This window comes from Xenopus laevis, chromosome 3S, assembly GCF_017654675.1.
Source record: "Xenopus laevis strain J_2021 chromosome 3S, Xenopus_laevis_v10.1, whole genome shotgun sequence".
NCBI classification, from domain to species: Eukaryota; Metazoa; Chordata; class Amphibia; order Anura; family Pipidae; genus Xenopus; species Xenopus laevis.
In genome coordinates, this window is record NC_054376.1 from 78358481 (window position 1) to 78381525 (window position 23045).

At 39.0% G+C, this 23045-nt stretch overlaps 1 protein-coding gene across 1 annotated transcript in view; it reads left to right on the top strand.

Moving 5' to 3' along the window:
* The first annotated feature begins 1685 nt into the window (after window positions 1-1685).
* The window catches only part of atp6ap1.1.S (ATPase, H+ transporting, lysosomal accessory protein 1, gene 1 S homeolog), a 37610-nt gene continuing 16250 nt past the window's right edge, over window positions 1686-23045 (top strand). The window contains 7 exon segments of the mRNA NM_001094789.1: window positions 1686-1834; window positions 10057-10063; window positions 10066-10183; window positions 11202-11270; window positions 12148-12341; window positions 13742-13782; window positions 16068-16153. Of these exon segments, the coding sequence (NP_001088258.1) occupies window positions 1804-1834; window positions 10057-10063; window positions 10066-10183; window positions 11202-11270; window positions 12148-12341; window positions 13742-13782; window positions 16068-16153 (546 nt within the window). The 5' untranslated portion in view covers window positions 1686-1803.

Genomic DNA, 23045 nt, shown 5'->3' on the forward strand with positions numbered 1-23045 from the left:
TGCCCCTTGAAGTCTGAATGGGTGTGAATGGGGTGTAAGGGCTACTGTTATGTATCTCTTAGGGCTCCACTTTGTTAATGAAACCTTTAATCTCTGAGCACCTGTGTAAAATAAAATGATTGGTAAACCCTCAGGTTTAAGATACTCTCAAGTAATCTCACAGTGTATCTCACAGTGTATACTGTACTGTAGGCAAATGTGTTACTCCAAATATCTCTAAGCAGATATCTGTAAGTATCATTTTTTATATTAACTATCATGTCTGTTCATTGAAATGAAATCAGATTGCTGGACACAAAGGGGCCGATTTACTAACATTCATTTTTTTTTCGTTTTACCAAGTATTTTTTAGCTCTAAAAATTGTGTTTTTTCAGATTACTCTAAACCATGAAATTTTTTTTATTTATTAAGCGTTGAATCCACGAAAAACTTGAATACAAAAGTTTGCTTTCTAAAAGCTGTCAACATAGTATAGAAGTCAATGTGAACTGTCCTTATCCAGTTGTGCCATTCTTTGTCTCTAGGTTTTAGAGGTTTTCAGGGGGTGTTTGCTATTACAGGTATGGGATCTGTTATCCGGAAACCCATAATTCAGAAAGCTCAGAATTATGAAAAGGCTGTCTACCATAGACTCCATTTTATCCAAATAATACACATATTTAAAAAATGCTTTCAGTACCTTGTACTTGATCCAAACTAAGATATAATTAATCCTTATTGAAAGCAAACCCAGTCTATTGGGTTCATTTAATGTTTACATGATTTTCTAGTAGACTTCAGGTATGAAGATCCAAATTACAGAAAGATTTGATATCCGGAAAAACCCCATGTCCCTAGCATTCTGGATAACAGCTCCCATATCTGTAATTGCATGAAAAATGTAAGGAATTACAGGTTTTTGTTGTCTTTTTTTGTGCTTTTTATATTTAGATTTTTAATAAATAACATGGTATTTGTAGTTTTAGGATTAGGGATATATATATATATATATATATATATATATATATATATATTGAGCCAATGGTGGAATGCAATATATATATATATATATATATATATTAATATATTATTAAAACTACACCGGCTTTTCTTTGGCATCCACATTAAGGGCCAGATATTTCAAGGGTTAAATTTCAAGTTCATGGGAGTTATTTAAAACTCCCATGAACTCGAAATTCGATCAACTGCAATTTAATAAAAAATTCAAATAGTTTGAACCCGGGTGAATAGGATCAACCCGCAAACTCGAATCGAATTCGAATCAAAATAGATTCGAGTTTTTTCTCAGAAAAATCCTGAATGTCAGGAAAGCTGCAAACAACTCCAAATTGATCCCAGGACGTCCTCCAGAGGCTAAAACAGCAATTCGCAAGGTTTAAGGTGGCGAATAGTCGAATTCTAATTCTTAAAGGGCCAGTGTATGATAAATTTCAAAAGTTTTGGTCATAAAAAACTTGAAATTCGAAAATTCCGATTTTCACTTCGACCATTGATAAATCTGCCCATAAGACACATATAATTTCTTACAGAACCTTCTTCCTTACAGCCTATTACAATTCACCTATAGACAATGTTTTAGTTATCACATGCTCAAACTCTTTGTTTATATAAAACAAAACAGTTTTGGGTGAAACCAGGTGCTTCTGGCTGGACTAGATTTTCCTTTAGCCCTGAGAACAGCAGACGAGCAGGGTGAAATACACACATAGTTGTGTGCTGCCTGTTTGCAAATATGTTGCTGACTTCTTGGTTTCTTCTCTGCCTGTTCTGCGCCTTTATTCCTGCAGTAATGCCTATGAGTCATGTACCTGTACTGCTTTGGTCAACGGAAAGGTAGGAAAATGCCATGAAAGGGTTTTTTTTAAGCTTATTAAATCATTGCTTAAAGTCAAATATAGGATATTTGATATAAAATTATGGAAATGACTATTAAAGGAACATTGCAGCATGTAGTAACAATAAACTAAAAGCAACATTTATTTTCTGTATCTTTATTAGCTAAGCAAACCAAGGTCATTACTATGTCTTGCTCAGTCATGATTTAGAGAATGGTAACTCCAAGGATGCATTTTGCTTTACTGAGATGAGCTTTTATTCTTCTCAGTCGAGCAAAGACAACTCTGTGCAGAAAACCAATGTCTGTATGTTTTAGTGAAAGTTTATAGAAGAAATTAAAGGGAAACTAAACATAGTTTGTTGGATTCATTAGATTTATTTTATCCCGCTAAGGGGTAGGTTTCCCAAGTGTGAATCTGTCCCCACTTAGGCGGGACTAAAGCAATAGATAGGCCAATGTAAAACAAATTAAGGGTGGATGCTGTTACCTTTAAACTAAAAAGTAAATGGCACATGGGTCATATTCTCCTTTCCGCTACTGAATGTGTATGTGATGACAGGAACTGGATCAGCATACTTTAGCATTTTTGCATTGAAATGACTGGCTGACCCCATGCCTTCCAGTGCACACACATCTAGTGAGTGAAAGGTAGCGCATACACCAGCGATAAACCAACCCATGTACAATTAGGGTAATAGGTAGTTTTACAACATTTTTTTTATAACTTCAACAATGTATCACAAGTGATGTGGAGCAGAAGGTCTGCAGACAGTGTTAGTTATTGATTCATTGCAAGAGCAGAGGTTTAAATTGGGTATGTGAAGATAGATTTGTTATGCAGTGGAATGTGAATTTTGCCAGAGGGTGTCACATATTTTGCTGCTGTGACAGCTTTCTAACCATAATTTTCTTTTCAGGAAAGGGTATTATGGAGAATGTAGTTTGTCCTGAATCAAGTAGCACATTAGGTGACGGAAAGGCTGTGGCAGCAATAATACAGCTTGCAAAAGCAATGCTTACTCTTTTTCTGTTAAAAGTGTTCCTCTTTTATCAATCACCCCCTAGTTTTCTGCTACTCATCACACAGTATAGGGCTCATACACTTACCCTGACACAGTGAGCAGTTTGAGACTTAATTACCATTTTTTATACAGTTCATTGGAATTAATTTCCCGGAATTCAAGTGTTGTTGAGCATATAACGCAGGCATTGAAATTGCGTGGCTGCACTCTATTTCCAAAGTCTGCCTCGCCAGACTTTCAGTGTTTCAACTTTTAGTATGATGTAGAGAGTGATATTCTGAGACAATTTGCAATTGGTTTTCATTTTTTATTATATGTGTTTTTTTTGAGTTAATAAGCTTTTTATTCAGCAGCTCTCCAGATTGCAGTTTCCACAATCTGGTTGCTATGGTCCAAATTACCCTAGCAACCATGCACTGATTTGAACAAAAGACTGAAGTATGAAAGGCAGAGGCCTGGATTGAAAGATGAGTAATAAAAAGTAGCAATAACAAGATGGGGCAGATTCACCAAGAGTCGAATATCGAGGGTTAATTAACCCTCGATATTCGACTGGGAATTAAAATCCTTCGACTTCGAATATCGAAGCCGAAGGATTTTAGCGCAAATAGTATAATAGAATAATCCTTAGATCGAGCGATTAAATCCTTCGAATCGAAGGATTTTAATCCAACGATCGAAGGATTATCCTTCGACCAAAAAAACGTAGGAAAGCCTATGGGGACCTTTCCCATAGGCTAACATTGACTTCGGTAGCTTTTAGATGGCGAACTAGGGGGTCGAAGTTTTTTCTTAAAGAGACTCTTACTTCGACTATCGAATAGTCGACTAGTCGGACGATTTTTAGTTCGAATCCTTCGATTCGAAGTCGTAGTCGAAGGTCGAAGTAGCCCATTCGATGGTCGAAGTAGCCCAAAAAACACTTCGAAATTCGAAGTTTTTTTACTTCGAATCCTTCACTCGAAGTTAGTGAATCGGCCCCGTTATGTGTAGCCTTACTGAGCATTTGTTTTAGATGGGGTCAGTGACACCCATTTAAAATCTGGAAAGAGTCTGAAGAAGAAGAAGAAGAAGGCAAAAAATTAAAAAAAAAATTAAAAAATAAATAATGAAGGCCAATTGAAAAGTTGCTTACAATTGGACTTGAAGGTGAACTACCCCTTTAAGTGCATCAACACCAGTGTGAACCCCAGTAAATAACACCCTGATATCTAAATGCACATTTGCATTAGTACTCAATTTTCAGAATGCTTGCCACTGCAACGAACATTTAAATTACAAACTAGTAAAGTGCTGTAGTCCTGTAAGTAAACCAGATTTTGCCAGCATGTAGGTCTATATCTACTGATGTGTAGATGCTCTGTTATTTACAGTACACATACATTTGTTTGTACACTTAGCTCATATCTTGGTTTATAGGACAAATAAGTCATTGTTTTCCTCAAACTCTATAAATAGTCATTCAAACGAAAATACATACATTAAAGAGATTAGCATGCAGTGTCGGACTGGGCCGGCGGGACACCGGGAAAAACCCCGGTGGGCCCCGGGCTCTTGTGGGCCCCGCCGGCCCAGTTCCGCTACTTAGTGGGGCGGCGCGACCCCACTTTGTTTGGGGTCGCGGTAGACTAGAAGGGCTGCGCATGCGCACAAACGCGGCGCCGCGCGCATGCGCACAAACGCGGCGCTGCGCGCATGCGCACTAGCCGCCTGCAGCACTCCGGAGCGGCAGTGGCGGCTGGAGGGGGCCCTGGGGCAGTAGCCCCGGTGGGCCCCATGCCTCCCAGTCCGACCCTGTTAGCATGTATTTAAAAGAGAACAAAACCCTAAAAATGAATATGGCTAAAAATGCCATATTTTATATACTGAACTTATTGCACCAGCCTAAAGTTTCCGCTTCTCAATAGCAGCAATGATCCAGGACTTCGAATTTATCACAGGGGGTCACCATCTTGGAAAGTGTCTTCGACACTCACATGCTCAGTGGGCTCTGAGCAGCTGTTGAGAAGCTAAACTTGGAGGTTGTTGAAAATGATCGAGCAGAAAACGCAGTTTGTCTGTAATATAAGATGATGTTACAGGACTGATTATTAAATTCTGATGTGAATTGCACTGGTCTCTGTGCTGCCATGTTGTAATTATCTATATTAATTACTAATCAGCCTTATATAGTGACATTTATATTCTATGTGTACTGTATATTGTGAGTGGGTCCCTAAGTTCAGTAAGTGACAGCAGCACAGAGCATGTGCAGTAAATCAGCTGAAAAGAAAATGGGGAGCTACTGGGGCATCTTTGGAGACACAGATCTTCCCTGCTAAAGGGCTGTGGTTGCCTTGGGCTGGTACAAACCGCTTGGTAAAATATATTTTAAAGCCTGGACATCTGGTACATTTTGTAAGTTGACTTAAAAACTTAATGTACAACATTTCTAGCCTAATTATTTAGTTAGGCTTTAGTTCTCCCATTTGTGTGCAAATGAAAACAATCCAACACTTAGGGGCTGATTCACTAAGGGTCGAATATCGAGGGATAATTAACCCTCGATATTCGACTGGGAATTGAAATCCTTTGACTTCGAATATAGAAGTCGAAGGATTTAGCGCAGATAGTACGATCGTACGATCAAAGGATTATTCCTTCGATCGAACGATTAAATCCTTCGAATCGAACGATTCAAATTATTTAAATCCAACGATCGAAGGAATATCCTTCGATCAAAAAAAGTCAGGCAAGCCTATGGGGACCTTCCCCATAGGCTAACATTGGGTTTGGTAGATTTTAGATGGCGAACTAGGGGGTCGAAGTTTTTTTAAAGAGACAGTACTTCGACTATCGAATGGTCGAATAGTCAAAAGATTTTTAGTTCAAATCCTTCGATTCGAAGTCGAAGTCGTAGTCGAAGGTCGAAGTAGCCCAAAAAAAACGTTGAAATTCGAAGTTTTTTTACTTCGAATCCTTCACTCGAAGTTTGTGAATCGGCCCCTTACACATATGCCAGTTTATGCATTTAATCATTTTGAAAACTGTGATTGGTTTATTTAGAATATTATTTTGTGGTCCCATATGTACAATACATTTAGAATAGACAGCATAAAAGTATTCATTTTTGAACTTCACTATTTTCATTAATGAGAGAAAAGTCTAATCTAGGTATCCTTAAATAATGAAGAATGGATTACCATTTCCTGCTTGTGCATTTCTTGATACTGGTGGGCCTGATCACATTGATAGTACAAGTATGGGACTGGTTTTCGTTATGCCTGGGACCTGGGGTTTTCCTAAAACGGATCTTTCATAATTTGGATCTGTACACCTTAAGTCTACTAGAAAATCATGTAAACATTAAATAAACCCAAAAGACTGGTTTTGCTTCCAATAAGGAATAATTATATCTCAGTTGGGATCAAGTACAAGGTACTGTTTTATTATTACAGAGAAAAAGGATTATTTTGATAAAATTGAGTCTATGGGAGACAGCCTTTTCGTAATTTGAAGCTTTCTGGATAACGGGTTTCTGGATAATGGATCCAATGCCCATATATCATTTATATTTTCTCAGATGTGTGGTTTCATTCATTCTCTGCAATACAACTAGCTAGAAAATGCCACTTGAGTAGCCTATGCTTCATATGACACTTCTCACTCAGTAGCATTAGCATCTGTACTGCTGTTATGTGCTATAGAGTAGCAGTAGTAAAAGCACCTGGGTACCATTAGCATGAAGGATATGGTCTGGCTGCATATGAAGTACAGCTTGTTGGCTTTTCTAGTAAAGCGTCTGACTGCAGAAAGGCATTTCAAAGGCAGAGCCAAGTCATTTCATGCTGTACAGGTGGCTACAGAATTCTTTCATGTTACAAGATGCTTGGTGAGACAGTCTAATCAGCGGTAAATAGATAGTTACTCTAAACATTGTACAAAGGATCCATTTGTTGCATTGTTTCTATTAATACAAGGGTCCTTTTACATGAAAACAGCATATACTTATACAGCCAATAGAAAAATGTCTGTATATCTTAAAGGAACAGTTCAGTGTAAAAATAAAACCTGGGTAAATAGGCTGCACAAAGTAAAAAATATTTCTAGTTAGCCTAAAATGTAATGTATAAAGGCTGGAGTGACTGGATGTCTCCCATAATAGCCAGAACACTACTTCCTGCTTTCCAGCTCTCTCACTCTGAGTTAGTTAGTGACTTAAAAGGGGGGCCACATGGGACATACTTGTTCAATATGAGAAAGTTAAGCCAGGCACTCTCAGGTTAACTGCAAAAGTTTTAAACAAACAGGCAAAAGCCCTTTTTCAAGTGTTTCCCACAAAGTATGTTCTGATACTTTGTGGGAAACACTTGAAAAAGGGCTTTGCTCGACACATGTTGTGCGATTAAAACTTTTGCAGTTAAGCTGCTAGTGCCTGGCTTGACTTTCTCACATTGATCTGCCTTCTATGGACAAAGGTAGAGCTTCAGGTGCGTAAGGCTTAATTGGAACCAGTATTCTACATAGGAAATAATTGTTCAGCGAGTTTTCTTTTGATCCTTTACATGCAGCTCAGATAAAAAAACAAACAGTTTTGACCCATGTGGCCCCCCTCAAGTCATCAGTGGAAACTAATATGTATGCCTAAGATTTATTGCAGCAGGCCGCAGATGGGTATAACCCTAATGCGTTTTGGGAACTAACTATATAGAACTAACAGTTTTTATTTTGCACAGTTTATATATTCACCCAGTTTTTTTTCAACACTGACCAATTCCTTTTAATAAGTGGTCTTTTAAGAATATTACTAAACTGGTAAATATATATTACCCTTTACATATTTTCTCTTGAGACATTATTTTGTCACTCACTGACCACCTGACAGGAAATAATGCAGATTCTAACTGTAACAGGAAGTTGGGGAGTAAAAGACTTTGCTTTGTCTATTCATTGGTTGATGTAAGATAGCACATATGTGTCCTTGGTTTGTGTGAGCACAGTGCTTCATAAAAAGCAGGACAAAGCGTTGAGTTACCCAGGCCCAAGTTATGGTAAAAGTAAAAATTTCAGATCTATTTAGCATAGGTACACAAAGCAGTATTTTTCCCTAGAATGCAAGTGTCATTGTGACTAAGCTCTGTCTGTTGCAATTGTGCCTGATGAGCCAAAATAATGGGTACAAGTCTGTTGAGGCTATAAACACAATTCACTTTGGGAACCACATTTAAGGTGGTGCTAGCTTCAGGGTTCCCCAGCATCAATAGGCACATTTACATACAATCAATCAGAGCCAACTGGATAGCACTTAGGGCAACTAACTATATAGAAGTGCAAGAACTATGTTTGGACCTTAAACCTTTAATGAACAGCTTCAATATACACAATATATAGGTCAATTTTAATGTGACCACTTGCAGTTGTAAATTATACTTATAATGTATCAGATTCAAAACAATGACTATTCTTGTTGGATCATTTAGGGAGAGACTGTGCTATTCCATTCTGCTTGTGTATAATATTTAATCACTGTGGTTTCTAGTTATAAGGTGTCATGTGTCATTGACCCCAAGATGTAAGCCTGTGAAATTATCATGTAAATAGGTCAATAAAGTCAGTGCAAGGTATTGTTTTATGAGTCCTGTCCTGTGATATTGCTACCAGTTCTAAGATAAGAAGGTTACAAAGATTATTATTTTATAACGTCCAAAATTTGCTGTAGCTTTACTCAAAATATACTAAAAATGTCCCCCACCCCTTTGCAGTTGGTGAAGGTTAGGGGTCTGCAGTACCTCCTACATTTTACTGTGCTGCATAACCCCACTCGGTCAAAATAATGTTATCTTAATAAATGATAAAATCTGCCTTGAGCCACCTGGTTGGATGATGGAGTGCTAACACAGATTTTATCATTTCCCTTTTTCATTCAATATGATCCCTCTATTTACTTTTACCAGTCTGTTGCTGGCAGCATTGTTGCTGGTTAGGCAGATAATAATAAATGCTATTTTTATGTTACAATGGGAAACTTACGGCTCACTCCATAATCCCTCTTATACAAATACTAAGTACAAGTGCCCTTCAGTTTGATGGCCATGCAATAAATCAGTAGGCATCTACCATATCATTATGCAATTTCCCACTTTTGTTAAGGTGGTGCAAAGTTAATTTTAATGAAAAATTCACTGCAATGACCCTTGCAATGTCATTGTACCCACATCACATTAGATAGGAGATGTCAATTCTGAGTTTCATCAGTAGACGTGTGATTTTCTCATTTTATCTGTATGTGTTCTTCTAGCATGAAAACCTGGGCAGACAGTATTAGTAAAAGAGAGGTAAAAATATTTGCAAAGCAAGAACTTTGCTGTGTTCATGATCAACAAATGTTGTTTTGCCAACAAGGGCCTGTCTCTTTAATGGTAAAAGGTTGTTTCAAGGTCCCAAGGATCATACAGAACTTGATGTTTCTTCTATCAACAACAAAAAAATGAGAATGTGTACACTTTAAACAACAAGTTGTGTTGTGAATATTGTGATACAGGCAAAAGCTTAGTATTGCTTAAATGTATTCTTGTTGTGGTGAATATTTGATTACTAGTGTCCAACTTAAAAAAACAATCTTCCTTTTCCACTGATACACTTTTTGCTATAATATACAGTATAGTTCTTAATGTTACTGAAGTCAGCATAAGCCCATGCTAATGGAAAAAGAATACTGTTTTTTTTTTTAAATATGTTTCAGTAGCCTTAAGGCATTGAACTTGTTATTTGAGATAGACTCCTTGTTCAGGAAAGCTCAGGTCCCTACCTTTCCAGATTAGAGGTCCCAGACCATTTACGTACATACGTTTACAAAACAAGAGTACAACAATGAATAAAAAAGACAGTGTGACAGTGTGTATAACACAGTTAATAGAGCACAACTAGGATATGCAGTGCTGTTCAATTTTACAAGAGAGGAGCAGTACCCTTTACTATATACTGTAGGTCAGCTGTCCCTGGTGCTGGTTAAAGTAAATATAAACCCAAAAAACGTACCACACTCATTCGGGAGCTAGTGTAAATAAGTGATTTATTGAAAAAAATCAGTACCATGTTTTATGCAGTGAATTCTCTAAACAATATAACAAAATGATTGTTGTGCTTAACATTTATTGATTGTTTCCTTTCTATTATCAACTATTTCTCAAATAAAATACAGTTGTTCTTATTTTCAGGTCTTTTTTGGAATTTAAACCAACAGTACATGGTGGGCATGTAACCTCAGAACATGAATTTCATAGGCTGCTTGATCCAGCAGATGAAGCAGAACCAAAAACCGTCATCCTGTTCCTCCAGGAAACGGTATGTAATCTCTCTATCTATGGATCTATCAATCATTTCTCTATCTATCTCTCTATGTATCACCTGAAGCACGAAGACCTGAGTCCTAGGATCAAAGTGTGGAGCTGGGCGAGAAAGTCCAAAAAAGTACTTTGCACCCTGCCCTGCACACTGTAAATTATTTCATATGTGTTGTTGTGCTATCTGAAAGTAGTGTGTATAGTACAGTTTATGAATGCATAATATTTTCAACAGTTACATTTTATGAATAAAAAATAGAGGTAACTAACTATTGAAATTAAACTAAAGATATGGAGTCTCAGAGTGTAATCAATTAACTGTTTCGATTTTTTTTATCATTTTTGAATTATTTACCATCTTTTTCTAATTCATTCAAAAAAATCAAATGCTCTGTAAGGCTACAAATTGATTGTTATTGGTACTTTTTATTCTTCTTCTTTGTATTTAGGCCTCTCCTATTCATGTTCCAGTCTCTTATTCAAATCAATGCATGGTTGCTAGGGGAATTTGGACCCTAGCAACCAGATGGCTGAAATTGAAACTAGACACTGAAACTAGTCACTGTATTCTAAGTGCCTTTTTGTGATTTGTACTAGCTGGAGCCACGTCGTCTCATCTCACTGTGTATTTGTATACTGCTGATATGACAATAAAGTTTACTTTGACCTTGACTTTGACTAGACAGCTGCTGAATAAAAACCTAAATAACTCAAAAAAAACACAAACAATAAATAATAAGAACCAAATGCAAAATGTCTCAGAATATCCCCATCTACATCATACTAAAAATTCATTTTAAGGCAAACAATCCCTTTAGTTTTCATTATTAGGTATTGTATCTAGGCCCAAATGCATGTTGAGCTTTTCTCTACATGGGTTTCCCATCTCTGCAGAGCTATGTATCATTGTTGTAGACTGGGAATTTTAATGGTGCACATCCTGATCCCGGAACTCAAAGGTTCCATTCACTGATAATTTCTAATTACTTAATTTTGCCTCTTCTTTTCTTCATTTGCAGTTGAGTGTGGAAGACTTTACTTATTACAGTTCTCTCAGTGGATCTGAAGGCACATTGCATAATGTGAAGGTAAGTTTGTATATCATATCATATATGAAAATGCTGCACAATATGTTGAAGAATTCCAGCAAGGTATATTGTACACATCTAGCTTTTATTCAGGTACAGGTATGGGACCTTTTATGCTCGGGACCTGGGGTTTTCCAGATAACGGATCTTTCTGTAATTTAGACCTTCCTACCTTAAGCCTACTAGAAAATGATATAAACATTAAATAAACCCAATAGGCTGGTTTTGCTTCCAATAAGGATTAATTATATCTTCGTTGGGATCAAGTATAAGGTACTGTTTTATTATTACAGAGAAAAAGAAAATCATTTTTAAAAATGTGGATTATTTGGATAAAATGAAGTCTATGGGTGACGGCCATTCCGTAATTCAGAGCTTTCTGGATAACCGGTTTCCAGATAACGCATCCCATACCTGTACATGGAAAAAGCGTATTGCTAGGCTTGATAGCAGCTAAAGGTTAAATAAAATGCAATTGCTTCTGCTTTCAGTGAAATTGTCCTGTGAATAATTACATATCAGAATCAGACAAAAGAATCAACATGTTGATTGTTGCAATGATGCATTAATGCTAGCAGGCTTTTGTTCAATATATATGGAAAATATAACAACATGTACTTTATTTGCTGTTTGTTTTGGTGGCTTAGTTGTTGTCAGAGTTGTTGTCAGGGATTTTCAGCAGTCATGCTCATTCAAAGCCATCATCATCATCATGTCTGCTTGAATGTGAAACATGATCTGATTTTGGCACAATAGTTGAAAACAATGATATATGGTAGTAAGGTTTTTGCAGTGGAATGATGTTTTTTTTGAGTTAAGATACTTTTCTTACATCAGAGCCAAAGTCAACTAATGTCTTCTTGTATATTTTTTTCAGGTATTAATGGATTCCTCACCATCTTCTTTAGTTTTACCAGCAGTAAACTGGAAAACAATTCACCATCTCCCAGGTTACATTAAAAATCAGAGAAACTGGAACATAATCAAAGTTAATAACATCAGTATATCCTCTGTGGCACTGGAGAAAGCAAAGTCTAACCTTATCATAGTAAAACTACAGCCAGTTCCAAGGTATAGAAATTAATTTTCTGCATTTAAAGGGGCAATGTTTTATTAATAATAACAATAATGCATTTTTCCATTATAAAGATGACATTTATGTATGTTGTATTATATGCAGCTGCATAAAGTAATGCAAAGTACACTAATCGGATGAAATTAGCCATGATTTTCTACCCACAGTGCAGTTTTTTCTTCATAATTCCATCATAATTTACAAAAATGTTTTTATAAAGGAGATGATGTTTAATGAAAATGAAAAGCAGTTCAGCCAATGGTCATACAGACCTGAGCTTGTGCTTCTATGGGCATGCCTCCCACTCAACATATTAGATCTTTTACATTGTTGCTCATATTCATCATTCAATTATTGTCTTGGATATGCTTATTTTATGACTAGGTTTGCAAACATTTTGACAATCATTTGGTGATTAATGATAGTAAATGTGTATTTACACATTAAATTTGCTAGCAAAAAAATATGTTAAAAATATGGTAAATTTGGGTTATTTGGCTTTGCTTAGTTTTTCCATCCAGTAATGTTACTTTCAAGGCCTCTAGCAGACAGCAGAAACTTTTAGTCATCTAAAGCAGTGAGGTTAGACTTATTTGTGACTCTTATTATAGAGTTATAGATACAAATAGTAGCTTCACTGGGGGGTAATTTATCAACACTGGGCAAATTTGACCATGGGCAGTAACCCATGGCAACCAATCAAATTGCTGCATTCGTTGTTCAACTTTAAAAAGCTTTAAAAAGCTAATCACTGATTGGTTGATATAGGTAATTGCCCATGGGCAAATTTGCCCAGTGTTGATAAAAGAGCCCCCCCCATGTATCAATGTTAAATAATAGCCAAAATGTTGGAAGAAACCTACAAATTAAGGTGACCATCCATCCCACAGGGAAAGGCTCCATTTCAGGACCACGGTCCCTGTTGAAAAATGACCCTGAGAAATGACCCCAGTGCAGCAAGTGAATCAGCCCCACACTGCATAAATGGACAGGCAGGGGGCACAGGAGAACACAAGCAGATGGCAGGGTTAACCCTGAGCTGAACTGATGAGCCCAATAGCCACAGAGATTGCAGAAACATTGCTCATTTTTTTTTTGTTTTGTTCTGACTCCATGTTTCTCTAACTTGATATGCATGTTCTTCTACTTTTTACTGAGGGGGGGGGAAGGAAGTAAAACTTCCTTTTTTCATTTTTTTTTCTTCTTCTCTTGATTCTTTATTATCAGTCAGGTTTGTGAAGGCTTAGCCTTCCCTATCCCTAATGAAAATCCGCACATGACTAAACACATTACTAAACTGTTCATTATATAGGTCTGTAGAAAGTCTGTAGAAACTGAAAAGCCTTATTTTGCTACTGATATACATGCTATTTCTTTCTTTCTTTCTTGCTTGCAGATCAAGTAAAATGGCTGCTGCTAAAGCCTTCTCTGAAAATGGTGAGTAGCAATCCATCCAAGTAAAACATTACATGATTTGGCAATATTAGACATGATTACATTTGACCTTAATCTTTGTCAAAAGACGGGGCATAAATCCACCAGTGAACACAAGGGGTGGATTACAAGAAGACAGGATGGGAGCAATTTGTACTTTTCTCCATTGGCGCATCTACAGCAAGAAAACACTGTGTGTTTGCCACTGGCCTAATAGATACGGATTCACATCTATTATATAACTGAGCAACATTATCTGTCTTTACAAACTGTATGCTACTTTTCTATTTCCTCAGTACCTTCTTTAATGCTGCCCCCCTTGACAAAGCCCCAACTCATGATCATGGGTATCTGAGCAAGAAAAAATAATATTTTGGACTTAGGGTGGTGCCAATACTGTGTAATATAAAGATATTAGAAGTTACAGATTCATTCCTGGTCTGTGTAAAAAAAAAGACTGCATAAATATGACTATATATATATATATATATATATATATATATATATATATATATATATATATATATATATATATATATATATATATATATATATAGTAAAATTATTCATGTTTAAATTGGTTGTGTACACATACCATCATTCAGTGTAATTAATAATGTATAACATCAAGTATACACAGTAAGTATGTCTATTTTTATTTGTATAGTGTTCCTTGAGGGCAAAGCACTGTACAACAGGACTAAGTTATAAAAACAAACAGGAGGTAATTGCAATAGTAAATACAAATACATTCAAATTATAAAGTGCATTTACTATAGAGATTCAGTGCTTAGTGTCAAGGAGACAAAATGCTGGGTTCCCCATCCTGTGGAGTTTACAGTCTAAATGTAACAGTAACTTACACAAATCAGGGGATATTAAGTGCTGTAGGTTACAGTGGCTGATACTGCTATATACAGTAAGTGCCAGACCCCAGTTCAGGTGTTATGCAAGTGCTTTGATTTTAGCTCTGAAGACATTGAGAGAGGATTCACACCAGAGAAATTCAGGAATGGCATTCCAAATATAAGGAGCAGAAAGACAGAAAGGTTTGATGCGGGAAACAGCATTAGTATTGTGGGGGGGGGGGGGGTGCAACCAAGCTGTTGCTCTGAGAGAAGCGGAGGATTTGGAACATATAGAGAGACAAGAGAAGAGATGTAGTGAGGTGCTGAGGAATGAAGGGGTAGCAACCTATATGAGATTGTGTAAAGGCCACTTTGCATGACATTTAGTTTTCCTTCAGAGATGAATGATCTGATTTGTGTGCTTACTGTATGTGTGTATAAAGGGGATTTAATACAGTTGTTATATACTGTAGCTGTTATTTATCTTTAATATCAAATACTAAAATACATTGCTAAATAGTTCTTCTCCTTGACATATAAGCATTAAATATTATAATACTGTATTTTTGTATTAAACAGATGGATATCCAATATGTATCTTTGTCTTGCAAAGTGTTCACATGACAACAAGGAAGCATACATTTTAGTTTAAAACGTGACTGTGCTTTATGAAAAGCAAAGATCATTGGCATTCTTTGTAGCTATAGTTACTGCTGTAGACTTCTTCCCAGGGAATGCCAAATAATATACTGCCAATTGGAAGAACATTTGACTATTTAATGAGAAGGCCAAATATGTTTTTGTTGTGCCAAATTGCACTGATCCTGTTGGACTGACGCTGATTTTTAACGGAAACAGTGAGGGAGAAGTGACCTCTGCTGGTGGCATTCCACGTGTGCAATAACATGCAGTATTATTCTTGCCCTGATTCTCATATCATCTTCAGAGAAACAAAAATAACATATATTTATTGCTTAAAAAGCCTATTTTAACCATTTCTGTGTCGTATCTCTGTGATATTTCCATACCATGTGTTTTCAGTGAGAACATGGCACTCGGCAGTGAGAACATGGCACTTAAAAGGGTTAAGCTTGGTGATTATACCATACAATAATATTAGTAATAATATTAGTAATACAATAATTTTAGTACTTGTCAACAATTTTAGTAAAAATCATCTCCCCAATAATAATTTTGTGCATTTACATAAATGTTACTGAAAAACTGGGCTCTTAAAATTCCATAAGGTGGGTCCAGACTACAACTCGCCAGTAAATGCTCACCTTTAGCTCCCAGTAACAATCTTTGCCTGGCAGGGATACTGTGTTTTGGAACATATAAAGGCCTACTGTTATCATAGTACAATTCAGCAAATGACCTTCATATTTTCAAGGGAAATCTAATTATTCATAAATGGTATAATTACTGTTTTGCTTGCAGATAAACTAATTGGAAAGCTCACAAAAGATCTGATAAAGAGAGACATTGTTTTTACTGGGATTTACACTGGAATGAAACCACCCAAGGTACCCTTCTTTCTTTTTTCTGTTTTCTGTTATTTGACAGAATATTGCAATGGTTTTATCGGTTTTATTTAGACATATTAGACCAACATACCTCCTAGTATTTTAGATTTAAATATAAATCAACAATCCTTGCATAATTATATCCAGGTACTGTCCTCATGCATAAACACCTTATCGCCTTCATGTTAAGCCTTCTTGTTTTCAGAACTGTCTAAATAAGGATAATTGTGAGGGAAGTATCAGGCGTGAATATTGTGTTATTCTTAAAGGTATTCTGTTATGGGAAAACATGTTTTTCTTTAATAATGAATCAGTTAAAGGAAAACTATACCCCTCAAGCAATGTAGGTCTCTGTGAAAATATATTGCATAAAACAGCTCATATGTAAAACCCTGCTTCATGTAAATAAACCATTTTCATAATACTGTAATATACTTTTTTAGGAGTATGTGCCATTGGGTAATCATAAATAGAAAACTGCCATTTTAAAAAATTAGGGCAGCCCCCTGGGAACATATGATTCACGGTGCACACAAACATATCAAACAAACTATACATGTTAGGTCATATGAGCCAATTAACAGACAGAGTTCTGTCTTTTGCTTCCACACTTCTTCCTGATACAGTTAGAGCTGTAGTTATTTCTGGTCAGGTGATCTCTGAGGCAGCACTCAGACCATCACAAAATGGTGGGTCAAGTCAAGAGATGTAAAAGGGCAATATTTACTTAAATATATATTCCAGTTTGGTAAGGTTCTTTAAAATGCATCTTAATTTTATATAAAAGGTCTGTTGCTCAAGTATTCATTTTGGGGGTGTTCCTTTAATAGTGCTGCTTCAGCAGAATCCTGCATTGAAATCCTTTTATCAAGACCAAACTGATTTTTTTTTAAATTTGATTTTAAAATTTGACATGGGGCTAGACAGTCTTAGTCTCCCATGTGCCCTCAGTGACTCTCTACTACTGCACTGCAAGTTGGAGTGATATAACCCTCTCCCTTACCTACCAGCAGTCAATCAACAGAACAATGGGAAGGTAACAAAATAACAGCTCCATAACACCTGCATTACTAAAAATGCTTTACCTAATGGTAAATATGAGAATAGAACTCAAAAATAAAACACCTAAGTCCAACCACGACTCCTCCTACATTGAGCAGGAGAACCAATAGCTTATCTGAAAGTAGTTCCATTGTGAAGTGCTGGCTCTTTCTGACAGCACAAGACCAGGCACAATGCACTGAAATGACTACACACCAATATTACAGAGTAGCACTCAATAGTAAAACACCCAAGTCTGACTGCAACTCCTTCAGTTATACTGAGTAGGAGAAAAAATAGCTTACCGTATATACTCGAGTATAAGCCGACCCGAGTATAAGCCGAGGTACCTAATTTTACCTACGAAAACTGGGAAAACTTATTGACTCTAGTATAAGCCTAGACACAACTACAGCCCTGTCTCCCAGCAGCGCACATTCTGCCAAAGCGACCCCAGCAGCGATCAACCAGACTTCTTTGCAAAGTTGATGGTGACAGAGAATTGCCAAACGGATTACTGTGTGCATTGTCCCACTGTCCCACTACCATGTGCAGAGGGTGCTGTTTGATATTGCCATCACTGTTAATCTTTCGTATAACCAACAGAGGGCGCTGTGTGATATTGCAGTCACTGTTATTCTTTCATATAACCAACAGAGGGTGCTGTGGGATATTGCAGTCACTGTTAATCTTTCATATAACCAACAGAGGGCACTGTGTGATATTGCAGTCACTGTTATTCTTCCATATAACCAACAGATGGCGCTGTGTGATATTGCAGTCACTGTTATTCTTTCATATAACCAACAGAGGGTGCTGTGTGATATTGCAGTCACTGTTATTCTTTCATATAACCAACAGAGGGCGCACTGTTATTCTTTCATATAACCAGCAGAGGGTGCTGTGTGATATTGCAGTCACTGTTATTCTTTAATATAACCAACAGAGGGCGCTGTGTGATATTGCAGTCACTGTTAATCTTTCATATAACCAACAGAGGGCGCTGTGATATTGCAGTCACTGTTATTCTTTCATACAACCAACAGATGGCGCTGTGTGATATTGCAGTCACTGTTATTCTTTCATACAACCAACAGATGGCGCTGTGTGATATTGCAGTCACTGTTATTCTTTCATACAACCAACAGATGGTGCTGTGTGATATTGCAGTCACTGTTATTCTTTCATACAACCAACAGATGGCGCTGTGTGATATTGCAGTCACTGTTATTCTTTCATATAACCAACAGAGGGTGCACTGTTAATCTTTCATATAACCAACAGAGGGCATTGTGGGATATTGCAGTCTCTCCCCAAGTGTACTGTTGGTATAGGAATGATTAAAAGTGACTGCAATCTCAGCTACTCGGGTCTGGTACCGCTGACCCGAGTATAAGCCGAGGTAGACTTTTTCAGCACATTTTGGATGCTGAAAAACTCGGCTTATACACGGGTATGTGATGACTCTTTCTGAAAACACAGGATGAAATACAATGACCTAAGATGGCTGCCTATACCCCAATATTACAGTTAAAAATTTATTTATTGGTCAAGAATAAAATGACAAAGGGATTTATTTGTAATGTAAACATTGTAATTTATAAATAGAAAGTGCACCATAAAATGACAGAATTCCTTTAAACTCAGCCTGTTGAGAACTAAAGGCTGTATCCTGTGCATAAACACAACTGCGTTTCATACCATAGCTCTATATGCCTTTGAGTGGACGATACATTATTTATAAGTAGCTACTGTTTTTAAGTAGCTCAAATTTTTCAAGATTTATTATACCCAGAGGTAAAAAGTCAGAATGTGAAGATACTCCATTTTCAACCTGTCAATGACAGAGGTCCTATTTGCAATTTGAAAATATTATTATTGTGCTGGGTTTCATACAATAATACAAACATTTTAGGCTTTTCCGCCAATTTCACGAAAAATTATTACTTTTTGTGCGTCAAATCTGAAAAATTTTGATTTTTTTTTTCCAATAATTTTATTGAGATTTCTATAAACACAATAGAATATATTACGCAGATTGAGTATGTCAAGAAAATACAATGCTGTATAACATGTCAAAGATACAAACAAATATCTATAAATATATATTCCAAAGCACACATTCCAAAGGAAAATAATTAACATAGTAAATAAAATAATGAAGTAAAGAAACAATAATAAACCAAACTTCACTCAGTGGATTTACTTATTTATGTAAAAAGAATTATCAACAAAAATGGCAGTTTCAAGTATCCAAAATATTCATGAACTGATAAAGCCACCTTACTGTCAGGGAGCCGGGAGCTCCCTCCAGGGAGGTTGTCAGGATCAAGGAGGAAGCCCTCTTGAGGGAACAAGGTCGCGGTGTCCAAAGGGTTAAACGAAGAATAGTCAGGATCAGGCAAGAGTTCACAGGCAGGCAGAATACAACAAGGTCCAAGGTCCAGGCAAAGGGGTCAGGAAACAGATCAGGAACAAGATTTGGCAATAAGGTACACAGGAAACCCAGGATACACTTTAGGGAAGGTAATCCTATACTTGGGCGCCATTCTGGCGTCTAAACAGGCTTTTTATTTGAATTTGGCGCCTTAGTGACGTCATTGACGTCCTTGCGCCGACGTCGGCGCACTGACGTCATCGCGCCGGCGCCGCTTACCCACGTGGCGGCCATGGGCGCCGCCATCTTGGGAGCGACGCCGGCAGGAGAGGACGCGCCGCCCGGAGATCTTGGACCTGCTCCGGGCGGCGCTCGTGACAGTACCCCCCCCCCTCACGGGGGGCCTCCGGACCACCAGGATTTGGCTTCTGGGGAAATTTGGAGTGGAACTCCCTCACCAGACGAGAAGCGTGAACATCACGGTGACCTTCCCAGGAGCATTCTTCAGGGCCAAAGCCCCTCCACTGAATGAGGTACTGAAGAGACCCTCTGGAGATCCTGGAGTCTAGGATTCTCTCCACCTCGTACTCGAGTTGACCCTCCACAGAGATGGCAGGAGGAGGAGATTGACCGCCAGAGAACCGGTTGGTGATGGCGGGTTTCACCAGAGACACGTGGAACACGTTGGGGATTCTCATCTCTGGTGGCAGTTGGAGTCTGACAGCCACAGGGTTGATTATCTCCAAGATGGGAAATGGACCCAAGAATTTTGGACCCAACTTGGGAGATGGTATCTTCAACCGGATATTCCTGGAAGAGAGCCAGACATTATCACCCACCTTGTAGGGAGGAGAGGATCTTCGACGACGATCCGCGAAAGTCTTATGAACAAGAGCGCTCTTCTCTAGGTTCAACTTGGTAGCAGCCCAAATAGCAGACATATGGGCTGCGGAGTCGTCAGCAGCCGGGACATCAGATAGCACAAAGTCTTGGGGAAAAGCTTGAGGATGCAGACCATACACCGACATGAACGGAGACCTCCCTGTAGAGGAATGACAAGCATTATTATGAGCGAATTCCGCCCATGGGAGGAGATCAGACCAGTCATCCTGGCAGAGGGATACGTGGTTCCTCAGGAACTGTTCCAGGGCTTGGTTGACACGTTCAGCTGCCCCATTCGTCTGCGGATGGTATGCAGATGAAAACTGAAGAACAATTCCCAGGTCTTTGCATAGGGAACGCCAGAATTTGGCAGTAAACTGGGTGCCTCTATCGGAGACGATCTCCACCGGGAAACCATGCAGGCGGAAGATGTACTGGATAAATAGCTGGGACAACTCCACCGCAGAGGGCAACTTCTTCAGAGGGATGAAATGGGCCATTTTGGAGAAGCGGTCAATAACAACCCAGATCACAGTATTCCCACCGGAGGGAGGAAGTTCGACAATAAAGTCCATAGAGAGGTGCGTCCATGGACGAGAGGGTATCGGCAAAGGCTGTAACAACCCACTGGGGCGGGAATGGCTAGGCTTAGAAGTGGCGCAGACATTACAAGCAGCCACAAAGTCCTTTACATCCTTGCGGATATCAGGCCACCAGACTAGGCGCCTCAAAAGTTCAAGGGTCTTGGCCGGACCAGGATGTCCAGCTTGCCTGGAGCAGTGGGTTTGTTGCAGGATGGCCAGGCGAAGTTCTGGAGGGACGAAGGCCATGCCAATCGGAGTATCTTGAGGAGCCGAGGACTGCCCAGCCAGAATCTGGTCGGCAAATTGGGGATACAGAGAGGCAATGATCTTGACTTGTGGAATGATTGGTTCCTGTCTCTCAGGGTCACGGTCCACCGGAGTGAAGCTACGAGACAAGGCGTCGGCCTTCAGATTTTTGGAACCTGGGCGATAAGTCAAAACAAAGTTAAATCGGGAAAAGAAAAGGGCCCACCTGGCTTGTCTGGGATTTAGCCTCTTGAGGGACTGTATGAACTCCAGATTTTTGTGATCAGTGAAAATCTGGACAGGAATTTCAGAACCCTCCAGGAGGTGACGCCATTCTTCAAGGGCAAGCTTGACTGCCAGGAGTTCTCGATTTCCGACATCATAGTTCTGCTCTGCGGATGAGAACTTCTTGGAGAAAAACGCACAGGGGTGCAATTTTCCATCAGAGGAGTGTCTCTGAGACAGGATAGCTCCGGCTCCGACTTCAGAAGCATCAACTTCGATGCAGAAGGGTAGTGCAGGATTGGGATGTCGAAGAACAGGAGCAGACGTGAAGGCCTCTTTCAAGGACTGAAAGGCTTCTATGGCAGATGGAGGCCACAGGCTGGGTTTACCCCCTTTTCGGATGAGGGCCAGGATAGGTGCAATGCGGGAAGAGAACCCCCGGATGAACTGTCGATAATAATTAGCAAATCCGATGAATCTCTGGATTGCTTTGGTACTCAGTGGGAGAGGCCACTCCTGGATGGCCGACACTTTCACGGGGTCCATCTCAAATCCCTCTGGAGAGATAATGTATCCTAGGAAGGGGATCTTGGATACCTCGAAAACACACTTCTCCAACTTGGCGAAGAGAGAGTTCTTCCTCAGACGAGAGAGTACCTCCTTCACCTGGGAGCGATGACTTTCAAGGTCCTTGGAAAAGATCAGGATGTCGTCCAAGTATACGACTACGAACCTTCCTAGGAGATCTCGGAACACATCATTCACAAACTCCTGGAAGACGGCAGGGGCATTGCATAGGCCGAAGGGCATAACGAGATATTCATAGTGCCCATCCCGAGTGTTGAATGCCGTCTTCCATTCGTCACCCTCCCGGATGCGAATGAGGTTGTAGGCCCCCCGGAGATCCAACTTGGAGAAAATCTTTGCCCCTTTCAGCTGGTCAAAGAGCTCGGCAATCAGGGGCAGAGGGTATCTGTTTTTCACGGTGATCTTATTCAGACCCCGATAGTCTATACAAGGCCGAAGGCCTCCGTCCTTCTTCTCCACGAAGAAGAACCCAGCCCCTGCAGGAGAGGTAGAAGGGCGGATAAACCCCCGCTGGAGATTTTCTTGGATGTACTCCTTCATAGCGGTAGTCTCTGCAGGAGAGAGAGGGTAGGTGCGCCCTCTGGGGGCATAGCTCCAGGCAGGAGTTCAACCGGACAGTCGTAGGAGCGATGTGGGGGAAGGAACTCTGCAGACTTTTTACAAAATACATCGGAAAATCCCTTGTAAGTGGAGGGCAAAGTCTTTAATTCCGCAGAGGAGACATTCACCTTCTCGAGGGGTTTTGGCGGAAGGCAATGTTGCAGGCAAAATGAACTCCAACGAGAGATCTGCCCAGTGGACCAGTCTATGGTGGGGTTATGCAGACGTAACCATGGAAGACCCAATATCACTGGAGTAGAAGGACAGGGGATGATGAAGAATGAAAGTTTTTCTTGATGCAGCGCCCCAACTTGTACAGATAGTTCCGCCGTGAACTTTGTGACGAATT